The 21,672-nt window shown below is 64.8% G+C and overlaps 3 protein-coding genes across 5 annotated transcripts; all 3 read right to left on the bottom strand.

Annotated features, from left to right (window-relative positions):
- Positions 1-1,067: 1,067 nt before the first annotated feature.
- Positions 1,068-13,023, bottom strand: VPS33B (VPS33B late endosome and lysosome associated). Of its 3 annotated transcripts, XM_074966702.1 has the most exons (23): positions 12,875-13,023; positions 12,119-12,199; positions 11,520-11,581; positions 10,894-10,943; positions 10,388-10,455; positions 9,707-9,752; positions 9,230-9,324; positions 8,727-8,831; positions 8,100-8,196; positions 7,809-7,886; positions 7,052-7,125; positions 6,479-6,565; positions 6,180-6,270; positions 5,855-5,929; positions 5,329-5,393; positions 5,206-5,260; positions 5,067-5,113; positions 4,426-4,558; positions 3,942-4,015; positions 3,051-3,152; positions 2,530-2,605; positions 2,340-2,456; positions 1,068-1,769 (listed from the first exon to the last, which is right to left on the bottom strand). In XM_074966702.1, exons 1-23 carry the CDS (start codon positions 12,968-12,970, stop codon positions 1,690-1,692), a joined length of 1,854 nt encoding a protein of 617 aa, XP_074822803.1. In that variant the 5' UTR covers positions 12,971-13,023; the 3' UTR covers positions 1,068-1,689. The 3 variants fall into 3 exon arrangements, with proteins under 3 accessions (XP_074822803.1, XP_074822805.1, XP_074822806.1); XM_074966704.1 differs by lacking the exons at positions 11,520-11,581; positions 12,119-12,199; positions 12,875-13,023 and adding an exon at positions 11,622-11,769; XM_074966705.1 differs by lacking the exons at positions 11,520-11,581; positions 12,119-12,199; positions 12,875-13,023 and adding an exon at positions 11,626-11,767.
- A 574-nt stretch (positions 13,024-13,597) lies between these two features.
- Positions 13,598-15,826, bottom strand: HDDC3 (HD domain containing 3). The gene is made up of 4 exons (XM_074966706.1): positions 15,703-15,826; positions 15,189-15,244; positions 14,809-15,049; positions 13,598-14,241 (listed from the first exon to the last, which is right to left on the bottom strand). The coding sequence occupies exons 1-4, from the start codon at positions 15,812-15,814 to the stop codon at positions 14,111-14,113; spliced, it is 540 nt and encodes a 179-aa protein (XP_074822807.1). The 5' UTR covers positions 15,815-15,826; the 3' UTR covers positions 13,598-14,110.
- Positions 15,827-18,080: 2,254 nt separating this feature from the next.
- Positions 18,081-20,049, bottom strand: NGRN (neugrin, neurite outgrowth associated). The gene is made up of 3 exons (XM_074964843.1): positions 19,934-20,049; positions 19,038-19,148; positions 18,081-18,799 (listed from the first exon to the last, which is right to left on the bottom strand). Exons 1-3 carry the CDS (start codon positions 20,047-20,049, stop codon positions 18,127-18,129), a joined length of 900 nt encoding a protein of 299 aa, XP_074820944.1. The 3' UTR covers positions 18,081-18,126.
- Positions 20,050-21,672: the final 1,623 nt, after the last annotated feature.

Here is a 21,672-nt window from a genome sequence, read left to right as displayed (position 1 = left end):
GGGGGGTGGGAACAGGTTCTGGAAGGGAGCTCAGGGCTGGGGTGCATGTGGTGGGTCTGGGAAGGAGTTAGAGCGCAGGAGGGAATTCCGACCTGGGGTGGGGCTCGGGCTGGGCGACACTGACCTCAGGCAGCTCCCGCGCAGCAGGGCTAAGGCAGACACCCTGGCTCTGCTCTCAGAAGCAGCTGCGGCGCGAGCACTTGGGGCAGGGGCAACATAGGGAGCTTCCTTGATGGCCCCTGGCCACTTCCAGGAGCTGCATACAGCCAGGGGAGGCAAAAAGCCTGCCTTAGCCCTGCTCCACCACCAACCGGACTTTTAACAGCCTGATCAACACCAGAGTCCCTTTTCAACCGGTCGAAAACCAGATAGCTGGCAACCCTACTACACAGCCAGGACTGCCCTGCACCTTAGTGCCAGCTCGGCCCCTGTCTGCCATCTGCCCATAGCACACACACCCCCCTCCCCTCCACCAGCACTCCCTGAGGCCTGGAGCAGCAGGGCTGGGGTGCTCCCCTCAAGGCTAAACGCAGGTTTAACAGCCCTCCCTCCACTCCCCCACTCTAAGTCAGCTCTCACTCTAGCTTCTCCCCTACTCACTGCGGCAGTAAGTCCACCCACTCTCCAGCTGGGAATCATAGGAAGGGAAGGGAGCTGGAGTGGTCACCTAGTCCAGTCCCTGCACTCATGGTAGGGCTAAGCATTATGTAGCCCATTCTGACTGGAACTGCAGAGAATTCCAGCTGGGGGACCTTCCAACAGCTGCTTCAAAGGCTCCATGCAAGAGGATAAAGTCAAGTGCTAAAGGCTGCCCAAATATATTTTATATGGTACAGATCAACGTACCACTATTACACATTTCTGCCAGTGCAATCCTATGCTATTCAAATCCCAGCCCCAACTCCACCCACACCCCTCTGCTGCTGCACCTCCAGTCTACCCCACAGCACCCCTGCTGGTCCACTCCTTTCCCCCTGCTTGGTCCATCAATCCAGACTAGAGCGGGTTGTGTTTGGTGCCAGAACAGGTAGGCTGTTCTGTGAAGTGAATGAACATAGCACTCAAAATTCAGGTAACAATGCAATTAATTTTCACTGGAGTAGAAGCCAGCTCCACCCTGCCTAGTTAACTTCTCCAGGTGAACAGGCCTCAGAGCAGTGGAAGAAGGCAGTGCTGCTAACAGCCTGGAATGGCCCTATGGCTTCACCCGTGGCCCCAAGTACTGACATCTGTCCAAGGACGAGAAGGCAGCCAAGGGTAGGAGCCAGGGCATAAAACCCAAAAGGCCAGTGAGATCCCGTAACAAGCCACTGTCCCAATGGTGGAAGCACCAATACACCAAGCACAGGGACTTGCCTGGACAGTGGCCCCAGGGGCCTGAAGCATGACAGAGACTCAAACACCCTGGGTCTAGGATTGGAGAAACAACAGCTTCTTCCCTCCTCTAGCCTCCCCAGAGACACGTCCCCCCACCCACTGAAGGTCTCTTCATCCATTTAAACCCCGATCTGCAGGCTTCGGGAAGCCCAAGGAGAGGCTCATGGCAGGATGGGCTCCGTGTCTGCCCTGCTCCGGCTGCTGATGTGTAACGCTCCAGTATCACATGTGCAGTGCCTGGGCAGTCTCCACTGTGGAGTGTGACCCTGGCTGGCACAAGCTGCTCTGCCAGGGCCGCAGCTCACCCTTGCCTCACACCTTTGCCTCTAACATGGCGTCCATCAGCCGGGCGCTGCTTGCGATGGCTGTTGTCAGGAATATAAACTTGTATCCTGAGAAATCCAAAGAGATGAAAGGAAAATGGATGAGACCAAAGGGCAGAGAGAAGTGGGGCTGCCAGGCTGCGCCTGGCACTGCCACCACTCAACAGAAGCAGCACCACTATGCCAAGTACAGGGGGAGATGCTCAGAGTGCTGCTGTGAGCGGGGTGGGGGAACGGGGTGTAGACTCCTCCAGGCAGGGAGACGCTGGGGGCGCCCAGAGCAGGCATCTGCCCAGGCCAAAGGCATGTGATGGGTCCTTCCCTAACAATTGTGCGTGGCCCCACTTGCACCGTAAGAGAGGTCTGTACCCCTCTGCACATGGACACAAGGCAGGAAGACTGGGGGGATGGTCCAAGGCTTTAACCTCCCCACTTTACCATGTCACAGCCTGAGAATTAGCCTCTGTGGCAGCAGCAGGTCTGGTTTCAGTAGCCAATGGCACAGTGCTAACTCACTGAGTCTGTGCCCAGGGGTTATATTCTGGGTCTCTTTCAGAGAGGGAGATGGGCAGTTTCTGGCTGCCCGATCCTTCCTCCCCAGCAGTGGAGGAGACAGTAACCCAGTGTCCTGGCTGGTACCTTTCTCCTTCCCCAGGAATCGGAGAGCAGAGATCTCAGAAAAGGTGCAGCCTCCCAGGAAGACTGCTAGGATGACACGCTGCACCTCCCAGGCAGGATTCTCCTCTGTGACCGGCTCTGGAAGGAGCAGAGGATGAAGTGGAACAGCTCCCCAAGTCCCCCCCGCAGCGATCCCAGGAGCAGGTATTACCTGTAGGAGCAAACTCATTGCCATTCAGCAGGCGCACCACCTCCTCCAGGCCCAGCCAGCCCTTGCGCTCCAGCACCTGAAAGGAGATACGTAGGGGACAGTCTGCCAAGGGCAGGGGAAGCAGAAGAGCACCATGTGGCAATGGGAGCGACTTAGGCCCAGAGCAGAACAAGAGATCAGCTGCCAGCCCAGGGGAGGAATAAAGGGCACAGGACGAGCAGGCAGGCACTCCGGTGCCTCACCTCTCCAGGAGCAGGTTAGAGACATTTCTAGCCCATCCAGCCCCAGCCAGGGGGCCGTAGTCCCAAGCAGAGGCAGGCACCTGTGGCCTACCCAGCAGGGGGATCTGCAGGGCGGGATAGCCGGACCCACAAGGGCACCACAGAGCAGGAGACACTTGCACAAACCTGACTACTCCCAAGGAAGATGGAACCCCATGTGACAAGTGACAGGAGTTCCCTGCACCGCACAGCATGGGCAGCTCTTGTCCCCCGGGGTGGGGTGCGCACAGATAGACTCACCTGTTCAATGATCTTGCAGCTCAGGGGGACGTAGGCCCCACTGAAGACATAGGCCATATCTCGGGGCACCTTCAGGTTGTATTCACCATCAACACGGGGGATCTGCAAAGACAGGCACGTTACACCCCCCAACAGTGAGTGAGCTATCGGTGACCTCTGGGAGCAGAGGCTCTGGTCTGGAGCACCCACGGGTGCACCCTTTGGGGTGCAAAAATACATGAGACACTGACCTGGCTGCTCTGGGCAGGACAGTCCCCAGCCAGCTAGCGAAGATCCCGTGCCAAGCAGGCGAGCCTCGCACTGCTGTCAATGCAGCAAACTTGGGCCCTGGCAGCCAGCAGGAAGGTGCGAGTTCCACTGCCAGGGACCACCAGGACACGCCTCTCTGCTGCTCTCAGCCACTGACGGGGCATGGGACAAGCAAAAGCCCCTAACCACACAGGCCCTTTCCAGACTACAACTGCAGCCTGGAATTCTCTCCAGAAGCCCATGGGAAGTCAGGCCAGCTCCTGCAGTGCAGGCACAGTGTGTTCACACTGACCCACTCCGCTATACAGGGGCCTTTGCATCTTCCAGGGACGTGGCCCCAAACACTGCACATGGCATCACACTGCCTGGATTGCCGGGGGGGGGAGGCGCGCAGGTCCACAGCAGGGTGGAAGGCCACAGCCTCCCTTAACCCTGGAAGGGAGGAAGGGACCAAGCCACCATTGCTACCCGGACCCCAAGTATCTCTCTCTCGGGCTCCCCTGCTGCCCTGCACAGGGATGGCCACAGCCAGGGCCAGAAGAGGGCAGCCAAGGACATCTAGAGCCAGCGATGTTACACACCCCATCCTAGCAGCAGTGCTGTGGGAGGGCAGCCCAGCCAGCAGCTCCGGAGGGGACCTACCAAGCCCAGCTTCTTGCTTAAGCCTCGGAAATTGCTCTTCCTGGCCAGAGAATTAAAAGCGTCTGTGAGTTTCCCTGGAAAACAAGGCAAAGAAGTGGATTTGAGCCAAGACCCCCAGGATCCCCCACCAGCTCATCTGGCTCAGTAGATTCTCTCTGGCTGGCAAGAGCTGGCGTGAGGTCTGCCCACAGGGAGCGCTGCTACGGGGCAGAAGATACAGGGAGCGAGTTTTATTTCCCCTGGGGCTGAGAGGTGACCTGCTCAAACCTGCAGGGTCTCCCCACTCTCCCCCCCAGCCTCCCACTCCAGAGCAGAGCCAGCTCCCTCCCTGCCCAGCCTGAGCTGGTAGAGGCTAGAGCATAACCCGGGTAGACATAGTGAGCACTCCTCTGCAGCTCTGGGAGCGGAGAGCACGGGGAAGTGCCCCAAGATCCTCCCGCAGCTAAGAGGCAGGCAGGGCTCGGCACTCAGAACTGCCCCATACCTGCTGCTCGGTCGGTCACCAGCTTGCTGACTTTGCTCTCCACAGCGGTCAGGGTCTCCCCTGGGGCCTGCTCCGTCAGCAGCCCGATGCGCTTGAGGTTATGAAAGGTCAGCAGGTGCTCAGGCCCGTAACTCTGAGTGGCAAGGGGAGATGGGGGGGTCAGGCCAGAACTCTGGCACCCAGGCTGGGTGGGCACAGGACAGAACCCCAGCCTGGAGAATGGAGCAGTCTGCCAGACCAGCGCACAGTGCCCCGGGGCAGGTGGGCACTCGGTGTCCTGGAGAGGGGGTCAGGCCCGCTGCAGCCTGAGGTGATGGCACAGCAAGGACAGCATGAACACAACATGCAAACAAGCACCCCGTGAGGAGCATGGAGCTGGTAGTCAGACCTGGGACAAAGCGGCCCAGTACCTGAACTCCAACAGCCTCCCCGGCTCTTGGGCCCAGGGGCCAGGCCAGAGCTTTCCAGCAACACAGGAGAGGAGAACATGCAGGAGAAGCATTACCGCACACTTGCCTGTTGGCACATTCCAGCCCCTCCCCCCCGCGCGCTCCCCCCAGTACCACCTTCCCCCCCACGCAGGCGCTCCCTCCCCCCCCACACACACACGCTCCCCTGTCCATCCGTCCCCCCCCACTCACCTGGAGGTACTGGGTTTTCAGGGAGCGATAATCCTTAGGGATCAGCCCTGTGGGGGTTTAACACACAGGGAGAGCTGAGTGAAAAGCCCCATAACCACATCCCCCCACTGCTGCCCCCCTTCTCCAGCGAGAAGCTCACCATTTTCCGTGACCGACAGGAGGCACATTAAGCGCAGACTCTCGCTGGGGGAGACCTGCACAGAAATTGGGAAGGGTGAGCGAGTGGCCAGCCCAGCCCGTCCCCACCCGGCGCAGGACTCACCTGCCGGTCGATGTGCTCTTCTATGTAGCTGGTGCTCTCGCGGATGTCAAACCCCTCCAGGAGAGCTAAGGGGGGAAGGGAAACAGTCACCTGCACCCTCAGAGCGAGTCCTGGGCTGCACTGCCCGGCCGGAGCCTGCAGGAGCCCTAGGCCTGGGGATTGCCAGCCTCCTGGGATGGTGGGAGGATGAGCCTGGGAATCAGGACCATTCCGAGCTCTGTCCCCACTGCCCAGTGACCGCCCGCTCCACTCTGCCAGCTCTGGGAGGTGCATGGTGCTGCTCAGCTCCAGAGGGCAATGCCTGGTGTTCCCCACTAAGCCCCTTGGGGAAAGGGAGCACGCTGCATGCCCTGCCCCCAGGCTGGAGAAGCACGTTTAACACTTCAGGTTTCAGGTCCCACCAGCCCCAGAGCACAAGCACCCATCTCTGACAGTGGCCGTCTGGTGTGCTGGTGGCCAGGGAGGGGAAGGGCAACCAGCTGCAGGTGGTGGTGGAGCCCAGGCTGTGCTGGCAGGTGACACTCACAGTGCTCAGTCTTTAGCAGCTCCTGGAAATCCTGCTTGGTTTTCTTCTTCATGATGGACTCGCAGGCACCAATATCTGCAAGCCCCAGACAGAGGAAATCAGTGCGGGGTCTCTGCACAAGACCCCTGGGGCCACGTACTCTCCATGCAGCCTGGGCCCGCATAGCTGGGGACGGGGCTGCCAGAGGGCATAGAGGGAGATGCCCTCACAGGCCAGCAGCCTCTAGCCTGGCTGGGGTTGTGTGCACCACTTGCCAGCCCGCCCTGGCATTAGGGCAGATGTCCTCAGGCACCCTCCATTTCCCCCACCACCCACAGGTACCTACGCAGGCTTAGCAGGCGGTGCTCCTGCTTTAACCCCTTCAACTCCTGGGAGACAAAGTTCTTCATTTGCTTAATGTCCATCCCGCGACGTCGCTGCAGGAGGAGAGTGTGTCTGAGCACTGGGCCGAAGGGAAGGGAAGGGAAGGGAGGGCTCCTCCCCACCCCCAACAGGGTGAGGGAGAGCCAGGGTGGGGAGCAAAGGGCCCAGCCCAGGATGCGTGAAGCCCTCGGCAGCTGATGGGGCCGCTCCGGGGCAGGGTGCCCCTCAGGGCCATGCCCACGGCAACCCTGTCACACTCACGTCATACTGCGTCTGCAGGTTCCGCGCCTTCTGACTCAGAAAGCCGAAGACGTTGGAGAAGTGCTCATTCCGGATCTCGCTGAACACCTGCACCAGGACAGCCACAATGGGGTCAGCCGCCTGGCCAGGGCCTGGCATGGGATTCCCAAGAGAGAGCCCCCATGCCAGGCACAGACACGCCAGTAGCCAAGCATTCAGAGAGCACAGAGAGGGTGCTGTGGCTAAGGGGGGCGGGGGGGGGGGGACCAAGCTGCACCTACAGCCAGGAGGGCAGTCAAAAAACCCCCAGCGACTGGGCTTCCGAAGGCCACAGGCTGGGGCTCCATATGGGCATCCAGAATGGATCAGCCCCCACAGGGCGGATGCCAGGATGCTGGGGACTGCGGTTCTACAGGGCAAAGGAGCTGGTATCAAAGCCCCATTTCTACCATCTCTGGAGTGGGCTCTGCCTCCCCACCATACCACGATCAATCCAACTACCCCCAGTGCTACTCTGCCCACCAGGCTGGCACTCGCCAGGTTAGCAGGGCCCCAGTGGGCGGGGCGCAAGCTGGGCAGATCAGCTGCGCTCACCTTGTCCTGGGCATTGAGCAGCACTTTGAAGCTCCTGTCAGAGGAGGTGACGTCTGGCCCGAAGTCCACGCTCCCTGCCGAGAGCAGCGGGAACAGTTACAGTGCCCAGTCCACTGCCCCGTGCTCTGCCCTGCGGCGCTCCCAGTGCCCCGGGACGGGCTGTTCCATTAACCACCCACACAGCCAGCAGGATGCAGCCTGGGCTATCAGCCACACTCAGCAACCCCAGAGCTGGGTGCTCTATGCGCTCCGAGGGGAATCCACGCATCTACTGCCTGGGGACGGGGTCCTTGGCGCCTGCGCTGTGCCCACCCCGTAATGCTGGCTTACGCCTCCCGCAGAGGCATCTGTGACAGCCCCACTGGAGACAGGCACCCGCAAGGTGGGCCACTGGTCTGACGTGCGCCATGTGTCCTGCCGCTTCACATGGAGCATCCTGGCTGTGCCCAGAGGGGACACAGGCAGCGAGCAAAGCTGCCAAAGGAACTGCCCCAGAGCACGACACCGCTCACGTGCCAACCCCCACGCCCCGTCAAAGGACTTGGGAGGCCATCTGCAACGGCCAACATTAGGTAGCCCCCCCACCCCCATCCCAGCCTCCCTGGCCCCCTTCCACACACTGGGGAGCTGCTGAGGAGGATGGACTGGGACAGAGATCTGTAGGTGCTCTCCTCTCCCTGCAATCACACCCCCACGCCCCAGGCAGGGCCCCCTTGCCCAGCCCCGCTGCCATTTCTGTCAGCCACCCACAACTTACCACATTTAATACGAAATGTGTCATCCACCAGGCCCTCATACACCACCTGGGAGCAGAGCGCTGTGACGTAATCCACATCTGCAACAAGAAGCACAGGGGCACATGCTGGGCCCCTCCGCCAGTGCTGGCTGCCCCCAGCTCACTACCTCAAGCTCAAGAACAAGCCCCTCAGCAGCTCCTAGAAAGAACCCACTGCCCCTCCCCCCAAAGCCAGCCCCTAGACCCCCCCAGCCCCCTGCCAGTCACCGGCCCACAACAGCAGCCCACACCTGCGACCAGACCACCCCCTACCTCTATCCATGAGGAAGACATGGCTGATCTCAGGCCTCCTGGCTTGGCTGTCACCCTCACTCTCCTCCACCAGCTCTCGCCACACCTCATAGACCATCTGGGAGGGAGGGGAGGCAACATGTCAGTGCCCATATATGCCAGCCCTACCATGGGGGCCAGCCGGCCCCCAGGGCCAGGGTCCCCACACACTACAGGAGCTGGGAGCAGATCAGCAAGCCCCCGCCACAGAGAACAGGCCAGGACAGCCTGCCAGCAAGAACGAAAGCTGCGAGCCCTGGGGCCAGGAGCGGGTGGCTGGGTCCCCCTCAATCACATCAGCAGACCGATTCCCCCTCACTCCTCCCTTGATAGGGGGCAGGCGTTTCCCTGGCCCCCCTCCATGTGACGCTCCCTGCTGGACACACTTATAACAAGCAGCAGTCACTCCGCGGGCGGGAGCCCCTATTTCACTGGCCCCACCTGGAAACTCACAGGTGGGATGTTTGTATGCCTGCCCCCCATATTCGTGCAAGTCCCCACATCCCTGAAGGGATTCAAATGAAAGGGCTCCCACTTCCAGCAACCAGCCCTGTCCCCAGAGCAGGGGACCCCACCAGGCCAAGCCTCCCAATCGTGCAGCTCTCGTACCTTGGCACACCTGCCAATCCCATACGTGTGAGTGAAAGGCCCAAAGAGGGAGTTCAGCAACTGCAGAGCTCGAGCGACCGCGCTGATCCAGCGCTGATCCCCTTCCTGCAGGGCCCACAAGAGAAACAGTCAGCAAACACTAACTCCCCAGGAGCCCCCGGCCGGGGCAAGCTGGGCCCCCAGGAGTCCTCCGCAGTATCTAAACAGGGACATGGACCTTGCCCAAGGTGCAGTCTCAAGGCTCTCAGGTCTCCAAGGTGCTGACAGAGGCACCGGAATCCGTTCAGGCCAGTGGACACCTGCCAACATCTCCCAAACCAGCACAGCGCTGGCAGTCTGCAGAGGCCAGCCCACCAGGCTGGGGGTGGGGCAGCAGGTGAGGGGCATGGGGGAGGGGAGGGGTGTGCACAGCTTTGAAAGTCCTGCCCCCACCCTGGCTCGCTCTCCCAATGGCTTTGCTGTGATGCTGCAGGGATGATTTCCCAGGGAACTGGGCTACTGACCAGGAAGTAGTCCCGGAAGAACTCAGGCAGCTCCATGCTGAGGAGGTCATCATCCAGGGGGAGCAGGTAGAAGGCCCACTCGTCACAGGTCACATCTGAGGTGGGGACAGAAGAGAGCAGAGACAATGTAGTCCCAGGACCTGCTGTAGAGATGGCCCGAGGGCTTGAACACACAGGCCCTGCCAGCCATACTGCCCCTTCCCATCCTTCTCCCCATAGGCCAAGCCTCTCTCCCATCAATGGTGGGGTCTACGTACCCCTCCCCTGTGTCTCCATCGGGGGATGTTCAGGAGCTCTGTAATTTGCATTCCCTTCCCCACGCCCCGGGCCAAGACAGCACATGGATGCCTACTCCATAGGGGTCAAGCCCTTGTGTTCTACTGTCTGAGCTTCCCCAAAAAGCTGGATCTAGGCAATGGGCTGAACAACGTCCCCTTGAGGGACCACAGTGCCTATCACATCACCTTCCCCACTCACCACCATAGATTCCCTCCTCCTCCAGCACCAGCTCACAGGTGTAAAACTGCAAGAGAGGAAGAGGCTGGTTAGTGCCCAGGCAGCTCCCGCACCGTGGTCAATGGGGTGTGACCAAGGGTTCCATGGCAGTGCATCGGGCTGGCCCTCTTAGCCGCTCCTTTCCAGACGTGGCAACATTTGGTTTTGGTGTCAAACTTCTGGACAGGAAACTGGGAACTGGTTATTCTGACTCTGTGGGGAAGGGAAAGCTGGGTGGGCAGGATAGTGGGGGCAGGAGGGAACTGGATATGTGGCAGGCATGAAGAAGGAAGGAAAGGTTGCATGTGGGAGATGTGGAGGGGGTTGGACACAGGCCAGGTGTGAAGAATGGTGAAGGTTGGGTGAGCAGGGGGTGAGGGAATGGGGAGGGGGGTCGGACACAGGCCAGGTGTGAAGGAAGGGGGGGAGGGGGGTCGGACACAGGCCAGGTGTGAAGGAAGGGGGGGAGGGGGGTCGGACACAGGCCAGGTGTGAAGGAAGGGGGGAAAGGCTGGGTGGGCAGGAGAGCAGGGGCCTGAGATTATTGCAGTTCCTCTGGGTTCAAGGCTCTGTCAGGATTAGTAAATTAGCCCCAGTTCCCAACCACTCCCAGAAGAGGAAGCTTGGGCTGGTGCCTAGCATGGAAAGGACAGCCACACTGACCTTCTGGGGGCTGAAGATAATCTTGTACTTCCGACTCCTCCCTGTTGCCTTGTCAGCATTGACAATATCTACAGACACAAGACTCTGGTTAACTAGAGCCACTAAAAAACTAGGATTAAACCAGCACAAGGTCTCTTGTGTAGACAAGCCTGAGGCCCTGTGATCTCAGAGGGCATGTGACACACCAGCCGGACAAGACAGCAGACTTCCGGGTGTGCACTCAGCCTCTGGCCCTGAGATCCAAGTCACCCTATCCCCAGATCCTAGCACTCACCTCTTGGAATTGCCCAGCACCAGCTAACCAGAACACTAACTTCACCCCCACACAACGATTACCCAGAGCCTGACAACCCAGGACAGTAACCATCCCCCTCACACAATCGCCAATATCCCCGGCACCTGACAATGGAGTCTGCTAGCCACTCCTACCCAGAAGCCAACCCATACTACTTGCCCTATATAAGTAACCACTGATATCTGCATTGCAAGCAACAGTTCCCACTCACCAGCAATGTACTTCATGTTTGTGATCCGTGGCCGGACTAAGAAGCACAACCTGGAGTGAGGCAGACAGAGACTCACCAACTGGGAGGTGGGGAGGGACACAAGACATGCACAGGAAATAGGACCCAACACTTCTGGAGCCTTCCCCTCCTCCCGCCCATGAATGCCATGCTGGGACCCTCCCTGGTAAGCCAGACACACACAGTGAAAGCAGGCGCAGTGAGGCAGGCAGCTTCCTGAGCTGAAAGTAGGAGATGGGAACACAGCCCCCCAGACTAGCTGCCTGAGCTCTGCTTGTCACATCACCAAACCCCCAAATATATCCCGGCTCCCAAGTCCCACAGCAGCCTCTCAGCACTCACTCCCCTGCAGTGCTGACAGCCAGCACCAAGCCCACACCCTTGAGCTCACTCAGAGTCATGGCCCAGGCTGAAAGGGCACAGAGAAGAGGCTGCTGGGAGAGGGCATGAGCCTGACACAGCACTGCTGAGAGGCAGACCCCTGGGCAGAGGGCAGGGCAACTTGCAGCGTCTCTGGTCAAGCCTGGGGAGGTGCAGAGTACAGCTGCAGCTGGGCAGGCTCCAGGAGTGACCCACACAGAGCCACAGGGGTCAGGTAAGAGACTCACTGGTCACTAGTGCTAACGATGGGTTTGTTCTCCACTTTGTACAGCTTGTCCACTTCATGTTGCTAGAAACAGAAATGGGAGGGGAGTCGAGCGTTAACTTACAAACCCCGCACAGACTGTAGAAGCTGATTCCAGAAGCCCCCTTCACAGGCCGCCAGCTGCTGCACAAAGCCAGATCGCCCTCCTGTGTGTCAGCGCCCCGCAGCTGCCTGCTCATCAGGGCAGCGACCTGGTGATGCAGCATGTGAAGCGATCACCACACACGGCACTGAAGACATAAGGATGTGGAACAAGAGATTTCCACTATGGGCTAATACAGGAAACTCCCTACACACAGCTCTGCCAACATGTCCCAGACCTGACCTGCGGCCCTCAAAATTGCTGTTGATTTAGTTCTGGGCCTCCCTGTGCAGAGAAATACAGTTCCGTGAACAGGGCTGGCAAACGTGGACGAATGTGGACAAGGTTGAACTCACTGCATTTGCAAAACCACTTGAACAGCTGCCCGTGGCCCCCAGCCAGCTACCCTCCCTCCCAACCAGTGCCCTAAAGCAACGCCTTGGTTAGTACTGCCCTGGCCAGGGTGCAGCTGCGGGTACCTTGAGAATGGAGACATTGGCGATTCGGTCCAGGGGGCTCATCAGATCTGCCTCAATGAACAAGTCCTTCTTCCCGGGGAGCTGGGGGAGGAACGAACAGAGCAGTATGAGTGTCGGGCACAGCTCCCTGCAGCGAAAAGCCCAGCCCCAGCGCCAGGCATTAGCAGAGCCTTGGAACAGGCTGTCCCAGAGACCTCTCTCCCCACGAGCTGTAGCTCCCCTGCCTGCCGGGTCCGCGCGCCCCACAAGTGCAGCTACCCCGGCGGGAGCGCCCAACACTCCCCCACTAGCAAAGGTCGCTGCATCCAGCTGCCTTCCCAGGGAACATCTCGGGCTCAACGCCCTGCAGCTGTTCTGGGGCAGGACCGGAGAGACCCTCCACGGGCCGGGGCCTCCTCTGCCTGCCCGGAGAGCGCGTCTGGCCAGGAAGCAGCACCTCCTCCGGCTTGCCGGGGCCCGGCCCAGGCGGGCGGAAGAGAGGGGAACGAGGGACGGGGGGGGGGGGGGCCGGAGCGGGGGGCCCGGCCTGGGCGGAAGAGAAGGGCGATGGGGGGGGCCCGGGGGGGGGGGCGGAAGAGGGGGGAACGAGGGACGGGGGGGCCGGTGGAAGAGGGGGGGCGATGGGGGGGCCCGGGGGGCGGAGGAGGGAGCGATGGGGGGGGCCCGGCCCGGGCGGAGGAGGCGGCGATGGGGGGGGGCCCGGCCCGGGGGAGGGGGCGGAGGAGGGGGCGATGGGGGGGCCGGGGAGGCGCGGACCTGCTCCAGCAGGTAGATGAGCTGGTCTCGGGCCAGCCGCTTGAGCACGCTGAAGTCCGGCCCGTCGGGCGCGTCGCGGCGGCCGGCGAAGGCCATGGTGGGCCTGGCCCCTGCGGCGAGAGGGACCGGGCCGGCCGCGGCCGCCACCCTCGGGGCACTGGACCGGCACCGCGCCTCGCTCCCGGAGCCCTGCGCCCGCTTCCGGCGGAACTGCTCGTACCGGAAGTTCCGGGAGCCATGGCGACTAGGCCCGCCCCCCACTCCAGCCAGTGCCGGCTGCGGGCCCCGCGGAGGGGCGGCCGAGACCCGCGTGCGCCTGGGCGGGGGGGTGCAGGGGGGAGGGGCTCTCCGGGGGAGGGGGCGCGGCGCGGCGCGGCGCTCCGGGGGCGGAGGGCCCGGGGAGGGGGCGGGGCCCAGGAAGGTGCACGGGGGGGGGGGCGGCTGTTTGCATCCACACCCGGGGCCCCCGCGTCCGCAGCCCCCCAAGCCGGCCTCCAGCCCGCACAGCCCCTCAGAGCTCCCCAGGGCCGGAGGCCGACGCTCTGCCCAGACCTCCGCAGCGAGGGACACAGACACCAGGCTCATGGCACTCGGCTTTTATTTAGAGACAGTCACTGGGTTGGGTCCCCAAGCTGGGCAGGCTGCACTCAGAGCCTAGACTCTGACCCCCAGTTAGGTTATGACCCCCCCCCCCGAGCCTTCGGGCCCTCACCCCACCTGTGCTAGGGACAGGAAACACCAGCTGAGGGGAAGGGTCTGTCTACCTCTGCTCCCCCTCCTCAGCTGATCCACAGGGAGAGGTTTATGAGGGTCTTTGGGAGGAGCATATGCCCTGCTCCCTCTGGAGAGGAAGGTTCAGGGCTGGAGGCCAGAGGAGAAGAAGAGAATCAGTGGAAATGAGAGCGGCTTCTGCCCCCCAGGAGAGTGTGGGTATTCTGTAGCTGGTGACTGCTTGGGCTTCAATGCCCTGTCCCATTCTGTGCTGCCCTTTATCTGGCCCCCCATCTCTGTACCGTCCCTTGCCCAGGGGGCAGGAGTGCCTGAATAAATGGGTTTGTAAGAGGAGTCCATGCAAATATCACTGGATTGCTCGTCTGATCCAGGCAGGGGCTGAGGGAGCCCTGCAGTTGGCAATTGGCCTGTGGAAGTCTTGCTGTGGGAGTCAGTAGTTAACATCAGTGGTTGAACTGAAAGCCTTAGCAGCATTTGCTGGCAGGTGGCAGGCATCACGCACAGTCACTCAGGTAGCCCTCGCTCCCTGAACAGCTGCTGCAACTTCTCCTCCAGCGCTGGGCTGGTCTCACGCAGACCCTTCACCACCTGTGAGGCCCAGAGGAAATACTCCTGGACCCGCTGCTCAGACCAGCCTAGGGCAGAGAGCACCGTGTGCGTCAGAGACATACGAATACAAGCAGAGCAGCACACACGTAGTGACAGGCTGCGACCCCAAGAGGCACATGCCAACTCACAGCCTAGGCTGCAAGAGCTAGGGCCCATGGGGGTGGTACCAGGCCAAGGAAAGGAAAGAATCCCAATTACTTTGACGGAGGCAAAGCAGCTGCCCCTCTGCTCAGCTCGGTATGCACAACCTCCGGAGGCCGACGGTACTCAGCCAAAGACAGGGCTCAGCACAGAGCCGTTCTCCACATGATCAGGACGCAGAGACACTGGACCGGTCTGTGGGCACATGCAGACACCAGGGCGGGCGCCAGGACTTTCCGCTCCCGACAATGCCCTGCCTCTCCTACTGCAGCTTGAGGCGGCTCCCCATTTGCTTCCTGTAGCAATAGGGCACATTGCCTCTTTCCAGAGCTCCCAACACTGAGGCAGACACCAAATGCACGAGTGGATGTGACACTGCAGCAGAGGGCTGCTCCAAGGCTTCCCGTGCCCACGGCTAGGCCACCAGCGGCAGGGAGCCCCAGGGTGCTAACCTGCCGGCGTGCTGCGGTTCAGGTCCCGCAGGTTGTACAGCTTGTCTGCCAGCTTGACCAGCCTGGCTCCCCGGCTGCTGTGGGGTGCGCGCTCTATCTGCAGGCGCTTCCGCTCCATCTTGGGCAACATCTTGTCGTCTGTCACCTCCTCCACGATCCGCCGCACCTCCCCCCCAAACTGTTCCTCGATCTCGGAGAAGGTGGTGTCCGTGTCCTCCACCGTGTCATGGAGCAGAGCAGCCTGCGGGAGAGGGGACAGCTGAGTGGCCGTTGGGGGTCCATGAAAACAAGGGGCAGGCTGGCTCTTCAAGCCGGAGCCCAGCGGGGGCCTCAGGGGCTTGTTACAGCCCCGCTCCTCCTGCCTCAAGTGCGGGATTTACCTGCAGCACCGCAATGTCTGTGACTGCAGCCTCCCGAGACAGGATCCTGGCCACACCTAGAGACATGGGGAGCGGGGGTCACGCAGGCAGCCAGGCCGCGGGACAGGCCATCCGGGGCGCGGAGAGCACCCGCTGCGGGCGGCAGGACACACGGGGCCCCCGCACATCTCGCTGGGGGGCTGCTCTGCAGGAGAGGAGCCCTCGCTGCCGCTCGCCCAACCGGGATCTGACACCCCCCTCGGCTCGCCCCCCCCGCGGAACACACATCCCCCCTCCCCCCCTCGGCTCGCCCCCCCGGAACGCACATCCCCTCCCCCCGGCTCTATTGGCTCATCCCCCCTCCCCCTCGAACCCCCCCCGATAGGCTCGCCCCCACCGAGGACACATCCCCTCCCCCCAGCAGACCCCCCCCGCCCTATCGGCTCATCCCCCCCCGCCCAATCGGCTCCCCCCCAGTAACACCCCCCCATCGGCTCGCCCCCCATGAACCCCCCCCGGTCGGCCCGCCCCCCACCGATGGGGTGGTTGATGTACGGGGTCCCCTCGGGGTCCTTCCGCCGCTGTTGCTTGTGCTTCCGGGCTGCGAAGTCGGCGGCCTCCAGCAGCCGGGCGGCCTCGGAGTCCATGGCGGCGCGGGGGGGGGGGGGCCTGGGCCGGGCCGCAGAGCACGCCGGGAACGGCCCGCCAGTAGCCCCGCCCCCTGCCAGGCCCCGTAGGGACCGGCCCCACCGGGCGCGCGACACCTCTGGGGAGCCGCGACCCTGCGCCTGCGCACCCCGGACCCCGCCCCGCCCCCAGCCGCGCCCGGCCCTTCCCCAGGCACAGCGACGCCCGGACCCCCACCCTGCGCCAGGAGCACCCCACACCCCCCCAGGCACAGCGCTGCCCGGACACCCCCCCCCACGCGCCCCCCACCCCAGCCATGCTCCCCAGGCACAGCGCTGCCCGGCCCAGACCCCCCCCTTCCCCAGGCACAGCGCCGCCCGGACCCCCACCCCCCCGCTCCCCCCACCCCAGCCATGCTCCCCAGGCACAGCGCCGCCCGGACCCCCCCCCCGAGCCCCCCCCACCCCAGCCATGCTCCCCAGGCACAGTGCTGCCCGGCCCGGACCCCCCCTTCCCCAGGCACAGCGCCGCCCGGACCCCCCCCCCGAGCCCCCCCCACCCCAGCCATGCTCCCCAGGCACAGCACTGCCCGGCCCGGACCCCCCCTTCCCCAGGCACAGTGCTGCCCGGACACCCCCCCCACCCCCACCATGCTCCCCAGGCACAGCACTGCCCGGCCCGGACCCCCCCTTCCCCAGGCACAGCGCTGCCCGGACACCCCCCCCGCCCGCGCGCCCCCCACCCCAGACATGCTCCCCAGGCACAGCGCTGCCCGGCCCGGACCCCCCCTTCCCCAGGCACAGCGCCGCCCGGACCCCCACCCCCCCGCTCCCCCCACCCCAGCCATGCTCCCCAGGCACAGCGCCGCCCGGACCCCCCCCCCGAGCCCCCCCCACCCCAGCCATGCTCCCCAGGCACAGCACTGCCCGGCCCGGACCCCCCCTTCCCCAGGCACAGCGCTGCCCGGACACCCCCCCCGCCCGCGCGCCCCCCACCCCAGACATGCTCCCCAGGCACAGCACTGCCCGGCCCGGACCCCCCCTTCCCCAGGCACAGCGCTGCCCGGCCCCCCACCCCACACCAGGAGCACCCCACACCCCCCCCGAGCACCCCCCACCCCAGCCATGCTCCCCAGGCACAGCGCTGCCCGGAAACCCCCCCCCCGCCCGCGCGCCCCCCACCCCAGCCATGCTCCCCAGGCACAGTGCTGCCCGGCCCGGACCCCCCCTTCCCCAGGCACAGCGCCGCCCGGACCCCCCCCCCCGAGCCCCCCCCACCCCAGCCATGCTCCCCAGGCACAGCACTGCCCGGCCCGGACCCCCCCTTCCCCAGGCACAGTGCTGCCCGGACACCCCCCCCACCCCCACCATGCTCCCCAGGCACAGCACTGCCCGGCCCGGACCCCCCCTTCCCCAGGCACAGCGCTGCCCGGACACCCCCCCCGCCCGCGCGCCCCCCACCCCAGACATGCTCCCCAGGCACAGCGCTGCCCGGCCCGGACCCCCCCTTCCCCAGGCACAGCGCTGCCCGGCCCCCCACCCCACACCAGGAGCACCCCACACCCCCCCCGAGCACCCCCCACCCCAGCCATGCTCCCCAGGCACAGCGCTGCCCGGAAACCCCCCCCCGCCCGCGCGCCCCCCACCCCAGCCATGCTCCCCAGGCACAGTGCTGCCCGGCCCGGACCCCCCCTTCCCCAGGCACAGCGCCGCCCGGACCCCCACCCCGCGCCAGGAGCACCCCACACCCACCCCAGGCGCAGCGCCGCCCGGACCCCCCCCCGCTCCCCGAACACCCCCCCAGGCACAGCGCTGCCGGCCCGGACCCCCCCTTTCCCAGGCACAGCGCTGCCCGGACCCCCCCCGCTCCCCGAACACCCCCACCCCCCCCATGCACAGCGCTGCCCGGACCCCCCACCCCGAGCACCCCCCACCCCAGCCATGCTCCCCAGGCACAGCGCTGCCCGGCCCGGACCCCCGCTTCCCCAGGCACAGCACTGCCCGGACCCCCTCCCACACCAGGAGCGCCCCGCCCCAGGCGCAGCGCCACCCGGCCCAGTCCCCCCCACCCCACCCCAGCCGTACTCCCCAGGCGCAGTGCCGCCTAGCCCCCCCCGCTGCTCCCCGTGCCAGGAGCGCTCCGCCCGGGGCCGCCTGCCCCTTGGGGCTGGCCGGGGGTGCCGCGGCCTCCGCAGCCCCGGGCAGGAGCCGTGCACGTCCGGCTGCCACACGTCCAGGCCAAGGTCACACGCAGCAGCAGGGAGCTGGTCAGATTTTATTTGTCCCCGGGACGGGCCCCGGGCTGGCCAGCAGTAACAGGCCACCCGCACGCCCTACACACCCTTTCCACCCCCAGGCTGCGGAGAGGGCTGCATGCTGCTCTCCCCCTCCCCACGTGCTAGTCCAGATGGGGTCCGATACAAAAAATTCCCATGGCTGTCAAAATATTCCTGTCCCTTCTGCACCACCGTGGTGCTGGCACCCCAGCCCTCCGCTGCCCACTCCACCAGCTCTTCCTCCCTCAGGACCTCGCCATCCCACTCTTCAGGGTCTCCTCCTGGCGCCCAGTTTCTCCTGAGGGTGGCTTCCATCCCAGCCACTAGCTTGGCTCCATCCTCCTGAAGAGGCTCCAGCTGGGAGTTCCTTCTGTTTTGCCTCTCCCCAGCTCTCCGAAGCGGCAGATTTCTCTGGGGCTTTGAGCTGCTGGACGGGCCCCCCGGCGCGATAAGGGCTCCAGACTGGGGCACGTCCTTGGGCCTGGCAGGCAGCAGCTGCCGAGCGGCTTCTCCTGCAGCGATGGCCCCCGGCTCAGCTCTGCAGTCTGGGCCAGCCTGCTGCTCCTGGCTCCCCTGTTTACCCAACACCTTTGCATCCTGCTTCATCCTTCGCTCCAGCGGTGGCAAGAACTTGCTCCTCAGCACCCTCTGGATGACATCCGTGCCGACACCGAAGCCTTGGGCCAGACGGGCCACGGGCCATTCCTCGGGGAAGGCCTGCCTTAAATACCTGCCAGGAGAGGACGCAACAGAGGCGGAGTCAATGCCAGCCCAGAGCCTGGCAAGCACAGTGAGGCCTCAGTCCCAGCCACACCGGGCTCAGCTGGACGGGCACCGCGGCTCCAGGAATCCGTGTCTGCCCCCGCCCAGCAGCCTGCGCTGGGGTCAGGGGCCAGGCCCTACCCTGCCCAGGCTCCAGTGCTGGGCTGCCAGCCGCACCGCCTCCCCCCGCATCCCGCCCTGCTCACCGGATCTGCTCTATGGCCTGCCAGCTCAGGCTGCGCTGGGGGGGCCCCGCGGGCTCCAGCTCCCTCCGCAGCCTCCGCAGCCTCACCGCCTTCCTCTGCTGCTGCAGCACCCTGGGGGGGGGGAGTGAGCGGCTGAGTGCACTCAGGGCCCCGATCCTACCCGGCCCCCCCCCATCCTGCCCCGTCCCTGCCCCCGGTCCCCCCCCATCCTACCCCGTCCCTAATCCTACCCCGTTCCTGCCCCCGGTCCCCCCCCATCCTGCCCCGTCCCTGCCCCTGGTCCCTCCCATCCTGCCCCCGGTCCCCCCCCCCATCCTGCCCCGTCCCTGCCCAGCCTGGCCACTCTGCCCCGCCCCCCCATCCTGCCCCGTCCCTGCCCCCGGTCCCCCCATCCTGCCCACTCTGCCCCGCCCCCAATCCTATCCCGTCCCTGCCCCCGGTCCCCCCCCATCCTGCCCCGTCCCTGCCCAGCCTGGCCACTCTGCCCCGCCCCCAATCCTGCCCCGTCCCTGCCCCCGATCCCCCCCCATCCTGCCCCGTCCCTGCCCCTGGTCCCTCCCATCCTGCCCCCGGTCCCCCCCCCCATCCTGCCCCGTCCCTGCCCAGCCTGGCCACTCTGCCCCGCCCCCCCATCCTGCCCCGTCCCTGCCCCCGGTCCCCCCATCCTGCCCACTCTGCCCCGCCCCCAATCCTATCCCGTCCCTGCCCCCGGTCCCCCCCCATCCTGCCCCGTCCCTGCCCAGCCTGGCCACTCTGCCCCGCCCCCAATCCTGCCCCGTCCCTGCCCCCGATCCCCCCCCATCCTGCCCCGTCCCTGCCCCAGCCCAGCCGCCTTGTCCCCCCAAGTTCTGCCCCGGGCCCCCCATCCCGCCGCGGCCCAGCCGCCCTCCCATCACCTCTCCACCTCCTGCAGCGCCGGGTCCGCCGGCCCCGCCCGCCCCGCCGCCCCCCGGGCCAGCAGGCGGCTCGGGCCCGCAGCTCGCAGCGCGCGGGGCAGCAGCGGACCCGCCATGGCCGGCGCAGAGACACGGCCCGCGACGCCGGGGGCGGGGCGGTTCTGAGAACGAGGCCCGGGGGGCGGAGCTGAATGGGCGGGGCGGGGTCTGGGGAGCTAGGGCCGCCCCTGGGGCTGAGAGCGAGGGACCCCGGGGGCGGGGCGCGGGGGGAAGAGGGGCGGGGCGCCGGGGGGAGATGTGGGGGCGCTGGGGGGGAAGAGGGGCGGGGCGCCGGGGGGAGATGTGGGGGCGCCGGGGGAAGAGGGGCGGGGCGCCGGGGGGAGATGTGGGGGCGCTGGGGGGGAAGAGGGGCGGGGCGCCGGGGGGAGATGTGGGGGCGCGGGGGGGAAGAGGGGCGGGGCGCCGGGGGGAGATGTGGGGGCGCCGGGGGGAAGAGGGGCGGGGCGCCGGGGGGAGATGTGGGGGCGCCGGGGGAAGAGGGGCGGGGCGCCGGGGGGAGATGTGGGGGCGCTGGGGGGGAAGAGGGGCGGGGCGCCGGGGGGAGATGTGGGGGCGCTGGGGGGGAAGAGGGGCGGGGCGCCGGGGGGAGATGTGGGGGCGCCGGGGGAAGAGGGGCAGAGCGCAGGGGGAGATGTGGGGGCACCAGGGAGAAGAGGGGCAGGGCACGGGGGAGATGTGGGGGCGCCGGGGGAAGAGGGGCAGAGCGCAGGGGGAGATGTGGGGGCGCCGGGGGAAGAGGGGCAGAGCGCAGGGGGAGATGTGGGGGCGCTGGGGGGGAAGAGGGGCGGGGCGCCGGGGGGAGATGTGGGGGCGCCGGGGGAGATGTGGGGGCGCCAGGGGAAGAGGGGCGGGGCGCCGAGGGAGATGTGGGGGCGCCGGGGAGAAGAGGGGCAGGGCACTGCAGGGGAGATGGGGCAGGGCGCTGAGGGAGATGTGGGGCAGGGGAGATGGAGGGCGCTATGAGACGGAGCAGGGTGTTGCGAGCGAGGGGAAACACCGTGAAGGTTGTGGCCTGTGGGGACGGGGACCCAGGCGTCACTCTGGACAGCTGGACTCAGTGTGCAGGTGCAGGCAAAGAGCATAGGAGGTTTTCGGTGCCATTGTACAAACTAACGGGGCAGCCTCATTTGGATCCTGGGCCAGCAGGGGTCCCCCCCACCCCATCAGCTAACAGAACTAGAGGGGCTCCCGAAGCACGACAGGAACAGTTAGAGGCCTGGAGAAACTCTCCTGTGAAGACAGATTCGTGCCCTAGAGAGGAGACCAATAAAAGGGGACGTGATAAACGTCTATAAAGTAGGGACTGGTCTAGAGCAGGGAGATCGAAAGCATCTGTTCTCCCCATCTCATAACACAAAAAAGGGACACTCGGTGACATTGCGGGGGGGCAGTTCAAACCCAATCAGAGGAAACACTTTTCACACAACTGCTGATCAGAATATTCCACTATCATTAAGTATTTTGACAGGGAAATTAAACCTTGTGCTTCACAGTTTAAAACAATCTTTAATGACCAGGGATTAGACTAAAACCTAGATGGGGCAGATTACCCTACATCTGCCTCCTGGGAGGTTCTTCACCTTCTCAAGCATCAGGTACTAGTCACTCTTGGAAACAGGATCCTGGACTAGGGTGCCCAGATGTCCCAATTTTATAGGGACAGTCCCGATTTTTGGGTC

Source organism: Natator depressus, chromosome 10 (assembly GCF_965152275.1).
Source record: "Natator depressus isolate rNatDep1 chromosome 10, rNatDep2.hap1, whole genome shotgun sequence".
Lineage (NCBI taxonomy): Eukaryota > Metazoa > Chordata > Testudines > Cheloniidae > Natator > Natator depressus.
Note: the sequence above shows the minus strand (reverse complement) of the source record. Positions and strands in the feature narration are given on the sequence as shown.

Coding starts and splice junctions, on each gene's coding strand:
- VPS33B (XM_074966702.1), bottom strand. CDS start 12,970: ATGGCCTTCGCCGGCCGCCGCGACGCGCCCGACGGGCCGGACTTCAGC. Junction 5,394..5,854: donor GCTGCTAAAGACTGAGCACT/GTGAGTGTCACC, acceptor TTCCCCCCTTAG/CTCTCCTGGAGGGGTTTGAC. Junction 4,016..4,425: donor GGTGACCGACCGAGCAGCAG/GTATGGGGCAGT, acceptor CTTGTTTTCCAG/GGAAACTCACAGACGCTTTT.
- HDDC3 (XM_074966706.1), bottom strand. CDS start 15,814: ATGGACTCCGAGGCCGCCCGGCTGCTGGAGGCCGCCGACTTCGCAGCC. Junction 15,245..15,702: donor GTACATCAACCACCCCATCG/GTGGGGGGCGGG, acceptor CCATGTCTCTAG/GTGTGGCCAGGATCCTGTCT. Junction 14,242..14,808: donor GAACCGCAGCACGCCGGCAG/GTTAGCACCCTG, acceptor TCTCTGCCCTAG/GCTGGTCTGAGCAGCGGGTC.
- NGRN (XM_074964843.1), bottom strand. CDS start 20,049: ATGGCGGGTCCGCTGCTGCCCCGCGCGCTGCGAGCTGCGGGCCCGAGC. Junction 19,149..19,933: donor GCGCTGCAGGAGGTGGAGAG/GTGATGGGAGGG, acceptor CCCCCCCCCCAG/GGTGCTGCAGCAGCAGAGGA. Junction 18,800..19,037: donor CAGGCCATAGAGCAGATCCG/GTGAGCAGGGCG, acceptor CTCTCCTGGCAG/GTATTTAAGGCAGGCCTTCC.